The sequence below is a fragment of the Perca flavescens genome, chromosome 20 (genome assembly GCF_004354835.1).
Source record: "Perca flavescens isolate YP-PL-M2 chromosome 20, PFLA_1.0, whole genome shotgun sequence".
NCBI classification, from domain to species: domain Eukaryota; kingdom Metazoa; phylum Chordata; class Actinopteri; order Perciformes; family Percidae; genus Perca; species Perca flavescens.
This window is the reverse complement of record NC_041350.1, coordinates 21,407,932-21,427,874: the sequence shown is the minus strand read 5'-3', so window position 1 is coordinate 21,427,874 and position 19,943 is coordinate 21,407,932. Positions and strand designations below refer to the sequence as shown.

Here is a 19,943-nt window from a genome sequence, read left to right as displayed (position 1 = left end):
TTACTTCAAATACTAAGTTACTCCTCTTGTAAACTAGTATTCACATGAAATAAAACAATAAAACATTGAGACCATCCAGCAAAGGACACTGGGAAATAAATCCAACACTGGTTGTTATGGACTTGTCACTAGGCTTCCTCAATCATTGTATGTTTTAGCACATAGGTAAAGCTGCCAAAGATGAACATTATATTCAAAACATATATGTTTATTTTTAAAGCAGATTTTAAATTACATTGTAACAATTTAACAATTCGCCTTTATGAAATCCAATCACGGCATGACTGTCTTGGAACACAATAGACAGACGGTGGCGGGATACCCTGACACTTAAATTCAACTCAAATGTAAAAATGAACAATCAGTGTTCGACCTACAGTCTGTTGAGATGCCTCCCCAAGCGCAGAAAGCAAGCGCAATCACACCATAAAACATTAAGACACGTTAAGAAAAAGATCCGTATTTTTCAGTAATCCAATGACACGAAAAAAAAAAAGTAATCCACAGCGATCAGTAGATCCACAAACAGAGTCACGTTGTATCCAGCAAGGCCTTAAATATGCCCTGAGGTCATAATACGTATCTTGGCTGCAAACAGAGTTGTCTGCTCACATGAACATTTCTTTCTGTAAACCTACCCAGCCTATATTTACTTTCATGATTCTTCTTGGCCTGACAAAACCACATTCAGTCTACTTTTACACCATATGTAGCAGTAGTGGTAGTTAATGATATAAACACTGCACAGAATTTGTCAGTACCAGGGTGTGACAACTCTTCATGATTTAGTGTAATTGTAGTGACTGTGATAAGGGATGACAAAGCACTGAAGGTGACCTGAGCTAAACAGGTGTTCAGGAAAGCGGCTTCATATTACGGGCGGGGTTAGCCTTTGACTCTTGTATTACATTTCAAATGTTTGTATTAAGTACACAGGAAGAAAAACCTGCTGCAGACTTGGTCTAATAGAAGTTCAGTAAATAAGAGCAGGTCTCTACAGCTAAGACAATGGGGCTCATTTTTAAAAGTTCAAAGGGGAGTGCAAATTCACACGTATTGTTTGGTCATCTGTTCAACTAAACCTGTGCTTGTTTTGACAGACAATCAAGTTCACCTTGGCACGCTGCTGCCTTTTTGATTGGATGCTTATTTAGCCCAAACACCCTGGAAAGGACACATGACAGCAGAGGTTAGTGAATGAACAACGTAAAATCTAGGAATCGCTCTACAAAAACGGTTCTGACACAAACGGAGCCCAAAGCAACACGTAAACTGCACTAAAACAAAAAAATTGCTATCAGAATAACTTATAAGACACCATGATTACAAATAATTTATACACACACAGTAGTTCAGTTCAGACTCACTGTGGGTCACTCTCAGCACAGAGTATAGCTCTTTAGGTTGAGCATTCTTAAAATATTACCAACTGAGCAGCATTTAATTTGGTATAGTTCTTGGCATCGGCACCTGCATTACGGCAGTTGTTGCTGAGGGCGGGGGGTGGTGGCCCTGACAACATTTCAGAAAATAATGCCAGTGACACTCAGTTTTAACCAGGATGTTGAGAGCTGGAGAGGGTCACATTCATTCATGCATGTGTGTCCATCTGAGATTCCGTCCATCCCATCCATCACCTGTGCCCCTCTGAGCTCAGCAGCGCCACTCTCCTCAGTACTTTGTCCACATTGGGAATCAGTTTTTCTTGGAAGTCCCACAGTCGTTTGTCCTCGTGGAGCTGCTCCACCGTTAACGACCCCTGCAAAGCCACGCGGACATGTACGATTCGACAGATGTCCGGTGGAACCTTGAACTGTTCTCCATAGTACTTGGGCACTTCATGCACTGACGTCCACCCCACCGAACTGTGATGCACAGAGACATAAAGGAGTTAAGTGCAATTCTTTGTCCCTTCCTTTATTTGCCATGACAGTCATGACAAACTGGGGGCTCGTCCAAACAAGTATGTTGTGATTAGTCATTAAAATGTGTTAGAATTGGCCCAGTTGTCACAGTATTGGAATGTGCCCTAGCGTTGTCATTTCTTTGTAGGGTTTCCTTTTAGTGACGTTGAGGCGATTCTTTTTAATGTAATCAGTGCACATGTTATTGGGCTGGTGTTGAGTTGTATTCTACTTTGAGTACAGTTCAAAAGGATAACTACCTTCTATTGTTTCTTGTTTAAAGTATTGGTTTTATCGCTTCATCTGTTCTTAATGTGCTTAATGTGCTGGTTTTACCGTAAAGTGTCTTTGAGTACCATGTAAAGCGCTATATCAATAAAATGCATTATTATTATTATTATTATTATTGGGACTCTAGTATATATAGTGTCTTACAAAAAGACCTGTAGCCAAAGGTATTATTTATTCAACCAGTGTGGGTCCTGAATAATTAACGTTCAGTCAGACAAATTCAGCCTACCTTGGCTTAACTATCATCTTGTGGGGGTGATATATGTTTCTGTTGGGCTCCTCCCTGTAGATGTGCTCCAGAATATTAATGCCTGGCACCCCGTTCCACTGAGGCAGGTGAAACCTCCCACTTGGCTCAAAATGTTTCTTGGGGAAGATATGGTTCTCAATGAGGTACACTCCTGTCTACACAATGTGATACAGCATGGGAGATAGAGAGACAATATACATATTAATAAATGTCAAATATGATCCTGAAGTTTGGATATTGATGTAATATTTGCTTTTTTCAAATGCACGCCAGAAATACCCTTACATTTGGATGCTGCTGTTGGAGCATGTCCATCAGAGACATCAGGTTGTTGTGTTGGTATGGCATTATAATCTCATCGATGTCCTTCAACAGGACATAGCGTGAGCGGTCCATGGATCTGTAAATGCACTCATTAAGCGTGGTCAGCTGGCCAAAGTAGTGCAAGTCACCTCCGCTCTCTGAGAAGAGCCAGCCTCGAGATGGTTTCAGATGGTGGTCGATGGGCCAAGGAACCATCTCCACGAAGCCCTCCTGGCTGTAGCTCTGCAGCAGGCGGTCGAGGTCTGGGCCGCAGCTGGTGTTATAGATCACCACTCTGTCCACACCCAGCAACCTGGAGCAAGGTGACGCAAAAGGTTCAAATACATTCATTTTGCAGAGGCTCCTGTCCAATGCCGCTTACAATAAGTGCATTTGGAAGTGTATCCCTTTCAAACAAATAACTAAAAGCATGTTCAATGCCACAGTACAAGTTGTACGAGTGCTTAGAGATGTTTTTTGTTAACAAAATACACCACATAAAAAGTGTTGTTGAGATGTTGTCTGTTTTCACTCAAAATTAAATCAAGTTTAATGGAATGCGGTCGTCTTCCACAGATATATGCTTTGTCAAGCCCGAGTTCAAGCACACATAAAACAAAAAGCAAGTATTTGTTGACACTGCACACTCTACCACCCCTCTATACACAGAAGGATGTTTTATGTCATTTTTATACTTGATGAGTGAGATATAACATGCTAATTAGTGTGCTTGGTTCACCCAAATTACAAAAACAAAACATTTGGTCTAACCAACAGACGTCCTTCCCCACAGCTACTACAGCATGGCTAAAAAACAATAGCAACATCTAGTCATTTTCACAAATAGTGTCTGTTGAACATTTTTAAATGTACTTTTTTAGTGCTGTAATCACCACAAAATATATTTGGTTTTATTGACTTTGGATTTGAGATAGCAATTTTTATTACTTAAGTTTTTGTTTCTTCAAATTGGGTAGAGACGGAAATTGGAATAAAAACTATCTGGAGGGCTAGTTACCCCTATTAGGAAAAAAAGTATGAAGTCACAAACAACAAAACATCCTAACATTACTCAGCAGTGGTCACTTACCTGAAAAACTGGATGGGAAAGTGTGAAGTTTGGAGTTTTGTACTAAGAGTTGTGAAATTGTACCACATAGTTCCGATAATAGTACCAAAGTCATACACAAAAAACTGTAGTTCTAACTTAACTTTTTAAAAATAAGACCGCCCTACTCAGCAGAAATAGTAACAGAAACATATATATAACGTATAATGTGACACAATCCAGTGGCACTGCAATAGTACCTTTGCAAAGGTTATAGTATGCAGGTATGTTATACAGTGTCAGAGAAAAGGTGATTGATCTCATTTTGGACATAGTGGTTTGTGGTGTTGTTGCTGTGCTGACCTGTACATCTCCAGGGTCTGTGCAAACTGAAGCACATTGTTGTAGTCTCCAAACAGGTTGGAGATGCAGACAGTGAAGTCAAACTGCAACTTTTTCTCCTCCTTCTCATTGGTCTTCTGGTTTCTAATAGGAAGCCAATTCTGGTTATATACCATCTTACTGTCTGGCTGAGTCAGGAGACTGACATGTGTCGCCATGCAGTTTTGAGGAATCTGACACATGACATCTGTAGTGACGAAGGGAAAACCAAAGTTGTCTGAGTGCTGTAAAATTGTTGCTGGAGTTGTTTTACTTGATAACTGGCCTGCGCAGCAGAAAAGACAGTAAAGGGGTTGGATGGAATCTCTCTTAAATATGCCAATGATGCGTATATCCAAGCCTTTCTCTCTCTGGTCCATGTAGGCTGACACCAGTAAGTGCTTGGTATTGTTGAGAGGGGTAATGGTTTGCTCAGAGATCCGCAAGGGGCAAGTTTTCGGAGACCCATGTGGCTGTGGGATGTCCCTGTACGTCCTGGGTGTCCTCATAGTGTAACAGAGGATGAAGATGAGGGTAGCAATGAAGAGAAGGAGGAACTTCCATTTGATTTCTTTTGCCTTGTCCATCCATCCACAGACAACATAGAATCCCAACCTGTGGCAGAATAAGGAAGCACTGATTATCTGTATATACATGTTTCAACACTTTTAGAGTCACTTGTACAATGTAATGCAATCTAATTAACAGCCCTTTAATGAATCCTTTTCCCTGTAAATCTCATAATGTTCAGCTTTTTTAATCTGCATTTATGTGCTCTGTAATATTTGTTTTTATTTTCTTCTTCTTTTTAAATTTTTTTTTCAACATGCTAAAGTGCTGATGCTGAGCTGGTATAATGTTTGTTATGTGCACCATCTTAGTTTAGCATGTTAGCATGCTAACATTTGCTAATAAGAATTTAACACAAAGTACAGCTGTTTTAAAAAGAAAACATTTGTATTGGAGGAATTAAAGATTTGACCTGTTGATGGCGCTAGATAAAGAGTCGGGGGATAATAATTGCATTTTAACCTGAGGGGAACATGTATGTCTGCACCAAATTTTGTGGCAATCCGACAATTGGCTGTTGAGACATTTCACTAAGGATTAAAAATGGTGTTGATATATTTCAGTCTAGACCTAGAGCCCTGCCGCTGCTGTGGATAAATATAATACTGGATATATACTGGATTACTAATAAGTACACTTTATCTTGCTGTGGTCACATATTTAGTCCTGGGGGAGTAGAATAATCAGAAAAAGCCATTTTCCCGTGCCTTCTTTCATTGGACTTAAGTTTACCAGAACACAAGGATCAATCTGAGACCAAGAGTTCAGTTAAGCAAAGTTTACTGAGTCCAGCATAAAAGTTACAACACAATTGTGGGTTCACAAAACAGAGTCTAAGGCTGAATCTCATTTCTCTGTCTTAACCCTTCCCCTTAAAAATGGCACTCAAATGTATAAAACTAAAAAAAGACACACAAGACCACAAACTAAAAAACTACAGCTATTCTGAAATTCCAGACCACAGTCTGATGCCTGTTGGCCAGTAACCTTTCCCTCCAACCCCATTTCTTTCATTAGTGTCCTGTATCATAACCAACAACAATGTACAGGTGCATGAACAGGAATGAATTACACATGACTACAATAATACAGTACCAATAAAATAATGAATGGCTACAACATGAACGCAGAAACTTCTGCTCGTTTTCAGCCCGAAAGTGGATCAGCTGCCGGGTTTCCTCAGGCGCCCTGTGTGTGATACAGGATGGTAAATGTAAAGCATGTATCAATGTCTCCAAAGCAAGTAGTGTTATGCACTGATATCAAACGAAATTCGCTGCTAATGGAGTTTAGTTAAAACTGTAGACATGCATGGAGTCCATTCAAGGCAGAAAAATGCGGGACTGTTGTGCAAATCAGCAATGTAGAGTTAGCATAGCAAACTAGCATTTTGTTTTTTTAAGCACAGTGTATTCTGGGCACCCCTTGCTTTCAAGTAAGCTTGCGACTTTGCTTGGTTTTAAGGGGTATCTAGCCCTTCCCCTTAGCCCTACCCCTCAATCAAAATGAGTATTGGGACAGCCCTTACTCTCACGTGAACGCGCAAAATTAAGGGGAAGGGGTAAGACAGAGAAATGAGATTCAGCCTAAGTTTCCCTAGCGACAGACATGAAGTCAAAGCTCGGTCCACCAAGATCTCCTCCGAATTATGAGCTCTGATCTGTTCTCTCCCTCAAGCTTTTATCCTATCCTCACGGGGGGGGGGTCTTATTGTTTCTTACACACACACACACACACACACACACGCCAAGGTCGGGGCCTCCGTGTGGTGCAACTCCCTCTTCTGTTCTCGCAATCTTCAAACAATGCGCCTCTATGCCATAAAAGTCTAATCTAGTTTTATGATTTAAGCTTAACTTTCTGTGCATCAGAGGTCACCCGCAGTACTTTTAACCACTTCCTCAATGACTAACACAGCTCTTTTGTAACGAGCACATACACACATTTTGTTAATAAAATATTTCTACAAATGAAATAGAATCTACATAAAATATTGCTAAGCAGACAACTTAACAATGAATAATACAGGGGGGCAAACTGTTTTCTTAAAGGCCCAGTACACCTGCCCAGGTGTTGTGAATCGGTTACATTCCATTCTGTGAAATGTGTTTTAATCAGTATTATAAACCAATCTTCCTTCCTAAAGATTTATCCGTGTGAACCTACCTTAAACCAGTCCTTCTGCCCCTTTCTTATGTTGTCCTTACTTATCTACTCTCACGTCATCCAAGTGAATGGAGCAATTGTTAGAAAATGTTTTAATTTGTGTGTCTCACTACACTTTTACAACATTGTAAATTGAACCCTGCTTCGTGTCACTTTTTTCAGATATTGCAACTACTTTTTTTTTTAGAATCAACTCACAAGAGGGTAAGCCAGTAGATGATAGTAACCACAAAACAACTGTGATTAGATTGTTTCATAACAATACAACAGGAACAACAGCTTTAAACAATATCCTCAATGTCCTCAACTCTCCCAGATAATGGTCGGTTTCTGTTATGGCCTCTTTTGTGATAGATCATGTTTTGTCATTTTGGCATGGCAGACAGTCCTCATTATACAGATATTTTGTTGTAAGTCATGTAACATTGTCTGTGTGGGAAAATGAAAGGACTTCCGGGAACCAGGGGCACCCAGAATATCTCCTCCTACTTTGCAACTCTATAGTAGTCTCGCGCTGCCAGACCTTCCTCCACAGCGCTGTGAAGGAGGGTCTGGCTAGTCCACACAGCAATCCGGAATGGGAGAGAAACATGCTCTGGTTTATTGGCATTTCTTTAAACCAATCACAATCATCATGGGCGGTGCTAAGCACAGAGCGTAGCCATGGTGCTTCTGCAAATTAGCCTCGGGAAGGAACTTGTTTTGGTGGAACATGTGTACGTTTAAAAGTTGTTTTAGTCGTGCAACAGAAAACTCAGATTGGACAGAAAGTCTAGCTAGCTGTCTGGATTTACCCTGCACAGATCTGGGGAGCAGTTAACCATAGTCCTCATAAATCCACCGGAGTTTAGAATTACAACACAAAGAAAGCGGAAGGTAACGGGACATCCGAAAACAGATATCCGAAAAGAGTGACATCTGGCAGAATTTCCTGCAAAAAGAGAGCAATCCCGGAAGTGTAACATTGTGGATATAGACTTAATCTATTGTCATGTATCATATTATAGCTCTCTATATAACAGCCTTTTTTTCAACTGTAACTGTGCTGGTGTAACAGTGGTTTACTGTTAATGTGGTAATGTGATATTTTTTTGACAACCTCCCATATCTTTGACAATCAGAACAGCACAAGAACTTATCTTGTTCTGCACATGCTGCTACCCTTGACTGCTTTTCACCAGAGGTTTAACATGCATTTTTTCAAAGGTTAATGATTGCAAAATCAGCTTGTTGAGGAAGTTCTCCTGCTCATGATGAAATTAGCCCAGAGACCTGTAGCTACAAGCAAACAGTAAAATCGGTTTCAAACAGAACTCTCTCTCTCTCTTCCTCTTATGGCCTTGACTATTTCTATACGGAAGCAAAATGATGTGACACACAGCAATAAAGGGCAAAATCACAATGCAGTTCCTTCACATTCATCACACATCCGTTTGAGACAGAGCGTTAAACAAAAAACAACTTCCTGTAACACTGCCTCAACATTTACTACATGTACGTAAGTGTCCAAATGTTAGACAGTATGAATAAATATGTAAATCCTTTTCCCAACTACTTGTACACTGGCACACTGCTCCTTTGAAGAAAATACATTTTATCTTAACATTACAGCTGCAAAAGAGCTTTCTTTTCTTTAAAATAAAAAAATGAGCGGCATGATAATAAACCACAAGTAACTGCCATGTTTCCATGCTGAAGGAGCAACCATTCCTTAGGGCGTATAAACCCTAAGCACACTGATTGATCTTTGACTGATTGATGAAAAATCAATGTGTGCTTTAGTGTAAGAATACCCTTTATATGCAGGGACAAAGATTAGCTAACACAAAGAGAACAAATGGGGGAACTTCCCAAAGTAACTAATAATATTATAATATAAAAACATCTATACTTAGGCCATGTATGGAGATTAGAACAGCACATTATTGAAAATGAATTGTTGTGGTGTTCTGTCAGCATTAATGTAGACTGTGATAGCAGGCTTAGTAGTATTGCAATAATAGGGTACACCCATTTTAGAATGATACAAGTGTAACAGTAGGCAGTGGTGGAAAGTAACAAAGAAAAAAAAAAATACATTTTTACTCAAGTACAGTACTTAAATCGAATTTTGAGTTACCATTGTATGCTACTTTATACTTCTACTCCACTGCATTTCAGAGAGAAGTATTGTACATTGGCTATAGCTATAGTGAATAGTCACTTTTCAAATTATTTTTTACATACATATTTTACACACACAACACATGATCAGTCTATAAAATATGATCAATTGTTACAGATGAAACCACCAAAGTATATGGAATAGTTACAATTAGCTCCACCTTAACCAACGACAACATTAAAATATCCCTTACACATTAACACATCAATAATAAAGATCCAATATGATGAAGTATACTTTTACTTTTGATACATGTTCCTTTACCTAAATATACTAATGGAGTACATTTATACTGTGGTACTGCTTAGTTTCAGTTAGGCTAATTACTGTAAATATCTGAATAGCCTATCCTTCCACCAACTGATAGCAAGGCTACTGTTATCTGATACACCGTTCATTTCCCACAGCAGAGTGTATACACTTGCAGGAAAGGAAATTGCAAATGGCTAACATCAAGTAACCAATGCTATATTGGGCTATAACAAAATAAACTTCAGCGTTGATAAAGACAAGAGGAAGCTATTTCCAGTAAGACCTACATGTGCCCAGTAAAGAAATAACTCTTAATTATTCGATTTATTAGCTAATTCGTATTAGTTTTAATGTTAATATGAAGACAAATATTACAGTAACTCACTCAAAGTGTGGTCCTCCTGTTGTAGGACGGCTAGCGGCGGAAGACAGCCGGATAAGACCGGGGAAAGATGATGTTTGAGCCGGTGTTTCTTCAGTTGCTACTGCATGGTGCCACTTAACCCTCCCGTCTTCTCTATCCCTGTTCTCGTTTCCCTCGCTGTATCTCTGTTTGATCACGTCCGTCAATCTGGGCGTAACCAACTCCGTGAACACTTTGGGCAAATCGCAGTGACATATTTAACCGTTGAAGCGCACAGAAAACGAAAACGAAAGTCTCTTATCTTTTTTTAGGTGTAGAGCAGGGATCTTTAACAGGGGGTCCGCGACCCCTAGGGGGTCCTCAGAGTCAATGCAGGGGGGCCTCCATATAATTGTTAATTTTGGAAAGTTTTTTTCTAAAAAATCTTAACATGAATCCAACACATTATTAGCTAATATAAATCCCCACTGCTTACTGGCCTAGGTGGTCATAAGGCCATTCACAGATACAGTTAATCCTAAGGATTCACTGTGCCACATGTATGTTTATCATTAAAACATGATTTATAAAACCATGCCAACAATTATTAGGCTATTTTAATAGCTTAGTATTCTATGCAAAAGAGGTATGTACTATAGAGGCTTTAGGCCGTCCTACACGTTATTGTAGGCCCAGTTTATTATGCAACTTCATTTTATACAATTTTTCTAGTAGGGGGTCCCTAATCCATCTCACTTTCAGTTGAGGGGTCCTTGGCTTAAAAAACGTTGAAGACCCCTGGTGTAGAGGATATTTCTTTAAACCTTAAAGATATTTTCTGTTACTATGATAATCCAGAAAATGACGCTCTTGAATATTTGATTAATTGCATTATTCTATATGCCACAATTTATATATAAAAAATATTTTTTTTTTTTACCGTTTCTGACAAAACTTAATTCTTTACTCTAGTCACTCAGTTAATTTTTTTGGAAACTATAGAGCTTTCCCCCGAGTCCTCTGACTGAATATGATTTTATTTGTGTATAATATGTATTTCTGTTGTTTTATTTTCCTTTGTATTTTCAAATATTCATCATATATTTTTGTATAACATATTTTTGATTTACGTGTGCTAATGTTATTTACCTGAATCTTAGTATATTTCGTTTTGTCAATAAAAAATAAAAATGGTAATATGGTAATTAAATATAAACACTTAAGCTGCTGCTACTGGAACACACATGCACACACACACACACACACACACACACACACACACACACGTACGCACGCACGCACGCACGCACGCACGCACGCACGCACAACATAGTCAAATGACCCTATTAATCAAGTACTAATACTACATGTCACACAAAGCAATGCTCTATTAAAGGCATTATAAGCTCATTACAATGGGTCACATCCTGTAGGAATGATATGTAATACCATTACTTCACATGAATCAGTTAAAATATACTTAGAGAGGTTTTCTTGTGCATTAGCTTTGAGTGCACAGTAATAACTGGAGGCCACTCAAATAAGAATTTTAACATTTTGGTTAATCTCAGAATCAGTATCTGACTGTTCCTGGACTGGAATTATACATTTCTTTAGAAATCAGCATGTGTAGGACTTCCTCTCAAAACCAAGGGCTTAATTTCCACTCAAAATCCTATTTTTATTTCTCTCACTTTAACAGTTTCTATTTGATTTTATACACTAAAAGGTCCCTCAACTGTGTCTTCTTGTCTTCCAACCGCCCACATCCGGATGACAAACAATGAACCATGAATGTCTGTACAAAAATGTAATGCCAATACATCTTGTTGATATCTTTCACAAAATAAAAAGTCAGGGGCCTACCAACTTCATTGGAATTCATGGCAGTAAAGTGCAGAACAACAAGAAACATTTAAACTGTAACTCCAACCACAGTCTGCATCACCCGCAAATCTCAATCCAAACAACACAACTCTTCACACAACATCACTTCTCAAAACAGGCTCAGTGCAGCCAAACACTTTGAACAATCCTCACACCCACACATCTTTACAGTTTCAATAGTTTGATTGACTTCACACTAATCTATATATTATAGGCGCCTACCAACTTCATTGGAATTCATGGCAATAAAGTGCAGAACAACAAGTAACATTTTAGACTTAAAAAATGTCTTGTAATGGCATGTTACTGCTAAACAACAATTTAGCTACATTTGAATACAACATACAATTGAAGCTACATGTGCAAACCTCTAACCACAGTCTGCACTACCAACAGTCACCTGAACTAAACCGTTCACATCACCCGCAAAACTCAGTCCAAACAACACAACTCTTCACAAACGTCTCAGAACAGACTCAGTGCAGCCAAACACTAAGAACAATCCTCATCTAGATAACACACACCGTCACTCAGAACACACTGAGAGTAAAAACACTAGCATCAAACACCAATACTCAAATTACAAACTTTTCATCTTTACATGTCTTTACACATTTTCACATACAGTAAGCTTTTAAGACTTAGAAATAAAAATGAATAGATCTTACAGTAAATAGTCACTAGTATAATACACACACTGTAGCCTAACGCAGATAAAGGTTCTATGGATATGGTACGGAAATTGAAAATATAAAAAAAAAAGTGAGAAAAAAAGAAAGCACAGAAAGGCAGTAAAACTATGACATGCTTGAACGTTTACTAGTAACAGTCTTAAGTTTAATCCTTTAGGCTGTATACCAACACATACAGACCAATAAGTAACAGATCATTCCTTGTATTGTCTCACCACGGCTTGAAGACTTTATCCGAATAATATAAGTGTTGGATCCTTGATGTCAACTCTGTTGAAGCCCTGGGCTGACGCAGTGAATTGATCAGTTTGCTGAACCTCATCCCTGCTTGAGCTCAAGTTACTCAGCAATACGGTATCACACTTACCTTTGAGAAAATGCTACCAGTTTTGCCCTCGGAGCAAAAATACAAAAGACTCCAACTCACCTGGCACCACCTTTAACACGCAAGATAACCTGGGACGTTGTTGAAACAGAGATTATAGACATGGTGTTGAATGGCCTTTGATACGTGTTGAAAGAAAAGTTCCTCGTTCAGTTAAACGCTGCTCAAGACACTTTATGTACAAGCTTTATGTTCATTATTTTACATATAGGCCGTTTGTTATGGTATGTGTATTATATGATGACTATTTCTAATGGGATTTCAAACTTTCAAGCATTTTTTTACAACTCTGCTAGTACTATCTCGTGGCCACGAGATAGTATCTTGAGGCCACAAGATAGTTATAATTAATTTTGTTGACAAAGTGGGACCAGGGGGGCTCTGTACATCTCAGTGAATATGGCATATTTTACCTTTGTCTTTATGGCATCTGTGAGCCTGTTGAAAGCTCTTATTCACAAAAAACAGTAAAACAAATTCCAAATGGGTCAGTATAAAACAGAAAACAGGAGGGAAGCCCTTAAATGCAAAATAAAGTGAAATCATTCAAGGAGCAGTGTGTAGGATTTAGGGGGATCTATTGTTGACAATATTTTTTTCTTTTTTACCTGAACGTAAAAATTGTTGTGTAATGAGCCCTTCATATATACATAAGAAGGGTCCTCTTCCACGGAGCCCGCCACATTTCTACAGTAGCCCAGAATGGACCAACCAAACACTGGCTTTCGACAGGACCTTTTACGGACGGGTGGATTTGGATTTCTAGTTTAGAGATTTTTGTTTATTTCTTCAGACCATACTCATTTTTTGGTGCTGTTGTTTTGGTATTTGTTAATATTCATAACAACAGACTCACTGTCCCATTGTGTTACCCTTTTTGTTTTAAAATGGTCCCATTCATGCTCAGATTGTTAGGTCAGTTTAGTCTGTCTGGTTCATAATAATAATAATAATCAGGGGCGCCGCCAGGAATTTTGGGCCCCATGACAAAAAATCTAATTGGGCCCCACAATATTTACTGCTGGTGATTTGTACATGCATGCAAGTCTAGTATGCAGTTCACTATTTGATGCAAGATTAAAAGCAACCATAAAAATGTGCTGAAGGCCATCTTTTACCGTCTTGATGTATTTTTATTGTAAAATTTGACAAAAAGGAAAATTCTCTTAACAAAATCATTATTATTAATAATAATTATTATAATTATTAATGAAAGATTTAAAAAAAAAGAAAAACGAACAAACTTAAATATATATTAACTTTTCAATCAAAATAAATTAACATCATCCTCTCAAAACAATTTTTTGTTTTGTTTTGATTTGTTAACTTAGCTGCACATATACGCCAACAAGAAAATAAAGTGGACATGTAAACCAGGGTTATTATAGTGCTACAAAACAGATCAAGTGATCACTAAATCAAAAGGTTTTGAGGTTGGAATATGGTCATAACAAACTAACAGTACCAGTGACATCAAATTAAAAGATATGAATAAGAACAAAGGACTCCTGGAAACCCAAACCTTTCTCTCAAATAACAGGCATGTCATTGAACACAATGTTGCTCACCTTCTTCACTGGGACAGGGAGGGGCACAGTTAGGGGGAGACTGGGGTGCTGCTGACTCATCTGTTGTCAAGTCTGCTAAAAGGGGTAGGGGCAATGATTTAATATGAATATATTGCTAAACGTTTCCCTGCACTGATTAAATGGTGATTAAATGTAGGCTAACACTAGTCTGTAGGTAGCTAGCTTATTTCACTATGGACATTAAGCCAACAGGTTAATACCACTCACAGACTATAGGCTACCCACCTTTCTTGGTGAAAAACTGGGTTACAGTTTGACACCCTTTCCTTTGTCTTTCCTCTCTCTCTTTTCTCTCTTTCCTTTTTTGAAAACCAGATTTTGATTTAATGTTACTTGGCAACATTGTGGTCACTGTAGTTCTGGCGCATCTACTGACTGCAACTGAAAACCATAAAACCGTCACTGAGTAACAAGGCAGGAGGACCAAACCATTCATGCAGATAAGCAGGTGGTCAGTCAATATGGATGTTTACTTTTTGGTCATTGGGGATATTTAACTTTTACTGCCAAAAACAAGTAAAAAGAAAGACATCATTAATTGTATTATTATATTTGAAATATATATACTTAATGATGATGGTTTAATAATTTTATATTAGTTTTCTTGGAGAAACTTGCATCTTCAAAATAGGTAAATTTCTCTCTACATAGTCATATTGGAATTTGATTTCTTAAATGGCTTACTTTAACCAAGTCCATTTCAAGGTGCATATGAAATTAACAGCAAACCTAAACGTGAAAGTTTGACACGTGTACTTTTGTTACTATAAAAGGTTAAAACCTCCTTGTCCTCACTTACATATGTAATTCTGTATGTCTGATTGTTGCATGCACACTTGCATGCAAATCTGGTGTTTAAAATCAACCGTTTGAATATAGAAGCAGCAACCACAGGCCACAGATACAGTTGCATGCTGTCAAGTCAAACTGTTTTTCATATGTTACAGCAACAATGTTCAATTCTTACCTCACCAGCATTATAGTAATATTGTTGCAGTCTGTGCCTGAATTGGACAGTGCCAGCACCTTAATTCAGTAGTTGCATGATCATAGCATTTATCTCATATATATTCCTATTTATCTTGAGATTCAGGTAGTTTTATTGTCAGTCAAGCATGTTAAAAACATGAAGGAACAAAATGTGTTACCCATATTCAGCAACATACACAATAAATAACAAATGTTCTAGGTAGAATAAAATAATAAATATAATCTAAAATCTATAATACATAGCACAGTTAAAAACTGAGTGGCAGTTAAAAGAATACTGCATCAGAGGACAGACTTAAGTCTGTGAGTTCATAAGCCTCACAGCCTCTGGGAAGAAGCTGCACCTTAGCCGTAAATAGATGTAAACGTAGATGTAAATGTCCTCCAAGCAATGGAGGTTGTTATTTTCCGAACAGTTTTAACTACTCGTTGCAGCGCCTTCCTGTCAGCCACAACGATTAATCGTTCAGCCCTACATGACGTCATCATACATTACCTACCAACCTCCTATTCCTGCCCCTGTGACCCCAGCAGCCCCGCCCTCCTTAGCACCGTGGTCACACTGGGAAGCAGTTTGTCTGTAAAGTCCCACAGTCGGGTATCCATGTGGAGCTGCTCCGGTGGCCGTGGCATACTTATTGGGGAGTGAATGATCCGGCAGACGTCTGGTGGGACCTTCAAATATTCCCCATACTTCATGAGCACTTCATGTATTGAGGTCTGCTGCACCATCCTGTGGCGTACATAAACATTTACACATGGTCAACCACACTTTAACTGAGAATGGCATGAATTCTGCTACTTATTATATTTAATACTTTTAAAAAGACTTCACTAATGGGAGAGACGTCAGCCTACCTTGGCTGAACTATCAGCTTGTGGGGGTGGTATATGTTTCTGTTGGGCTCCTCCCTGTAGATGTGCTCCAGAATATTAAAACCTGGCACTCCTTTCCATTGATGCAGCAGACCCGTTTCATTTCCCCCAAAGGGTTTCTTGGGATATATATGGTTCTCAATGAGAAAAACCCCCGTCTGCAGAATGTGAAGTTCGATGGGTGCAGCATGAAAGTTGGAAAGACAGCAGAATATAAATTAATCCTAAAATATGATACATACGTTTGAGTAAAATGTTATTTAATTCTTGAATGCACACCCAAAATACCCTTACATTTGGATGCTGCTGTTGGAGCATGTCCATCAGAGACATCAGGTTGTTGTGTTGGTATGGCATTATAATCTCATCAATGTCGTTCAACAGGACATAGCGTGAGCGGTCCATGGATCTGTAAATGCACTCATTAAGCGTGGTCAGCTGGCCAAAGTAGTGCAAGTCACCTCCGCTCTCTGAGAAGAGCCAGCCTCGAGATGGTTTCAGATGGTGGTCGATGGGCCAAGGAACCATCTCCACGAAGCCCTCCTGGCTGTAGCTCTGCAGCAGGCGGTCGAGGTCTGGGCCGCAGCTGGTGTTATAGATCACCACTCTGTCCACACCCAGCAACCTGGAGCAAGGTGACGCAAAAGGTTCAAATACATTCATTTTGCAGAGGCTCCTGTCCAATGCCGCTTACAATAAGTGCATTTGGAAGTGTATCCCTTTCAAACAAATAACTAAAAGCATGTTCAATGCCACAGTACAAGTCGTATGAGTGCTTAGAGATGGTTTTTGTTAACAAAATAAACCACACAAAAAGTGTTGTTGAGATGTTGTCTGTTTTCACTCAAATTTCAATCAAGTTTAATGGAATGCGGTCGTCTTCCACAGATATATGCTTTGTCAAGCCCGAGTTCAAGCACACATAAAACAAAAAGCAAGTATTTGTTGACACTGCACACTCTGCCACCCCTCTATACACAGAATGACGTTTTATGTCATTTTTATACTTGATGAGTGAAAGTGGGCTGTAGAGGTGATTTTAGGCGGATGTTACACTTGGACATAGCCAGACTAGCTGTTTTCCTTTAACTTATCTTGAGCCTGTGTCAAAGAGGCGTTGGTTCAGCTCTATGTCTATTTTTCAGGCTGGTTTTATTTTTATTGTGTCCACCCTCTGTATACTACATTTGCCTTGTAAAGTGTTGACCTGTGCATATCCAGGGTCTACGTATGTAAACTACAGCGCATAATAGTCAAAAATATTTTCTCTTCCTTTCCGTTGGCCTTCTTCTACAACACGTCTGTAATTATAGTGCAAGCAGATGAAAAGCAAAAATGTACATGCACCATGGTGACACTGCCTGCCCTAATTTCACTACACACATACAGTATTATATTATTAGTGCATATACAGTATCTCGCAAAGAACGCATTCAACTCGGGTATGACGTCATTCCCAGTTCCGGCTTCCGAGTTCCGAGGTAAATAGAACGCGGCATTAGAACACAAGAGGCTTCACCTGTTTCAACGGCCAATAGAGAAGTCAGCTGGTAAAGTCAGATATAAACTATATGAATAAAATGATCATTAATCCATTTTATTTCTGCGTTACAAACAGCTTTATGAAATGGCAGAGTTTTAGACGGAGCGGAGCCACAACAACCGCCGAAAGCACGGTAACGTTATATGGTGGAGCGAGATAGAGAGAGACTGAAGAGAGCGGCCCAGCGGTGTTAGAACAAAGCCGTGAATAAGATAAATAAAACGTGTTTTCGCCGATTCATCTCTAGAAATGCAACTGTAGCAAGCATCTCACTATCACCAGAGACCAGAGCAGAGACATTCTCTTTCCTGATTCGGTTGGAACCAAGGGGGTAAGCTTTGCTTCAGAACTCGAACTTCCTATGGCACCATTTTGATGCTACAAAGCGATCACCTCCCGTTAGCATTCCATCAACTGCCATTCATTTTGACGTCACTTTGATAGCGAATAACTTTACATCTGAAGCGTTTAAAGACTCTATTTGTCCGTTGTTTATTTCTAAAGAAACACGACAATGTATAAAAGGCTCCATTACCTTGTATCTCACGTCATGGCTCCGTAGCAGACGTTTTTGTAAAAATAGGCTAACGATTGTGTCATAACCAAGCGACCTACCGTCGCATAGTAGAGGAATTACCGTATAGTACAGGAGAAGCTCGCAGGCAGTTTAGACTTACGTTAGCTGTTTAAGTTTAATTAATAATGTTAACTATCATTTCAGTTAGCAATAATTAGCCTGTGCCTATGTTATCTTCTTACATATACCTACACTCTCCGTCTCTGCAAGATTGGGAACGATTGAGATTTCTCTTGGCACAGCTACCAGAAGACTTACAACTTTCAGACAGGTTGCTCATGTCACATTTACGTCGTTGTCAGTACCCAATCCGTTCCACCTGCACAATCTGTTCTGCGCATGCGCAATATGTTCGCGCATGCGCTGTGGTACGAGGATTTACGACACTACCCGATCGGTTCCCACACTAGCCTCCACCGGGAAGCTAACGTTAGTTTAGCTAATAGCTAATTCGGGCTAACCGCTAGCTGAGACAGCATGCAAACTTTAAAAGACCCTCAAAATAAAACTTCAAAACAAACGTTAACATATATAACAGCTGTTACGTCAGTTCTACTTTACTTGTGCTCATTTAAAATACAATCACTCAATACTTGTCTTTATTGTTACTGTAAAGTCTTAATTTTGCTGTAGCCTGCTTTTCCCATTATGTTTGACTTAACGTTATTTTAGACTGAATCTAGCTGTCCGTTCTGCCTGCACGATCCGTTCTGCGCATGCGTTATTTGTCGGCTAGCGGTTAGCCGAATTAGCTGTTAGCTAAACTAACGTTAGCTTGGGTGGAGGCTAGCGTGGAACAGATCGGGCAGGTCGTAAAACAGTATTATCATCTGTGCATGCGTGAACATCTTGCACATGCGCAGAACGGATTGTGCAGGTGAAACGGATTGGGTACTGACAGCTAGCGTGGAACAGATCGGGCAGGTCGTAAAACAGTATTATCATCTGTGCATGTGTGAACATCTTGCGCATGCGCAGAACGGATTGTGCAGGTGGAACGGATCGGGTACTGACAGTCTCAGTTGGAGGCTGCGAAGTAACGCTCAGTGCTCACCGGGAAAGTGCTTCTAATATCCTTCACTGGTCTCCGTCCAGAGCAACGGGATCTGTTGGTCCATTCTTATATACTGTCTATGGTTGGAACACACCCCATAATCACAGCCCAATGGAGCGATTTCAGACTCATATTCTGACTAGAATCTGTGTATGACCACGTCAGGCTAGGTTTGATTTGCATTGAGAGATGATTTTATGGAAAGTACCCCATGCCAATCTCTAGGTATGGTGAAGGGTATGTGATGACGTGGGGCTATTTTAATTCCAAAGCCCAAGGGAACTTTATCAGGATGCATAGTATCCTGGATCCATGAAATAACTGGCCTTTAATAAGAAAAACCTGCCTGCCTCTATGGGAATTTAACATAGTACTCACTTTTGTTGCCAGCGGTTTAGACATTAATGGCTGTGTTGAGTTATTTTGAGGGGACAGCACATTTACACTGTTATACATGCTGTACACTTAATACTTTACATTGTAGCAAAGTGTAATTTCTTCAGTGTTGTCCCATTAAAAAAGGCAGCCACCTTAGTCACAGCCACACCATCAGCTAGTTTGAGACAGGCCGGTTGAGGATTTTAAAATTAATGCGCTGTCGATATCTTCTATAACAGACGCGAGATGGAATCTACACATCTCAATTCTCCAGCGGCAGCCACCTGTTGTAAACAAATT

General features: G+C 39.3%; 2 protein-coding genes across 2 annotated transcripts in view; both read right to left on the bottom strand.

The window, feature by feature from the left end:
• Window positions 1-187: 187 nt before the first annotated feature.
• si:dkey-56i24.1 (glycosyltransferase family 92 protein) lies at window positions 188-9,964 on the bottom strand. Its single transcript, XM_028565019.1, has 5 exons — window positions 9,715-9,964; window positions 4,160-4,792; window positions 2,731-3,061; window positions 2,425-2,600; window positions 188-1,865 (listed from the first exon to the last, which is right to left on the bottom strand). The coding sequence occupies exons 2-5, from the start codon at window positions 4,762-4,764 to the stop codon at window positions 1,634-1,636; spliced, it is 1,344 nt and encodes a 447-aa protein (XP_028420820.1). The 5' UTR covers window positions 4,765-4,792; window positions 9,715-9,964; the 3' UTR covers window positions 188-1,633.
• Window positions 9,965-15,489: 5,525 nt separating this feature from the next.
• LOC114547351 (uncharacterized) overlaps window positions 15,490-19,943 on the bottom strand; it is a 60,927-nt gene continuing 56,473 nt past the window's right edge. The window contains exons 3-5 of the mRNA XM_028566683.1: window positions 16,386-16,716; window positions 16,074-16,249; window positions 15,490-15,948 (exon numbers count right to left, since the gene is read on the bottom strand). Coding sequence (XP_028422484.1) covers window positions 15,723-15,948; window positions 16,074-16,249; window positions 16,386-16,716 — 733 coding nt within the window. The 3' untranslated portion in view covers window positions 15,490-15,722. The remainder of the gene's footprint in view (window positions 15,949-16,073; window positions 16,250-16,385; window positions 16,717-19,943) is intronic.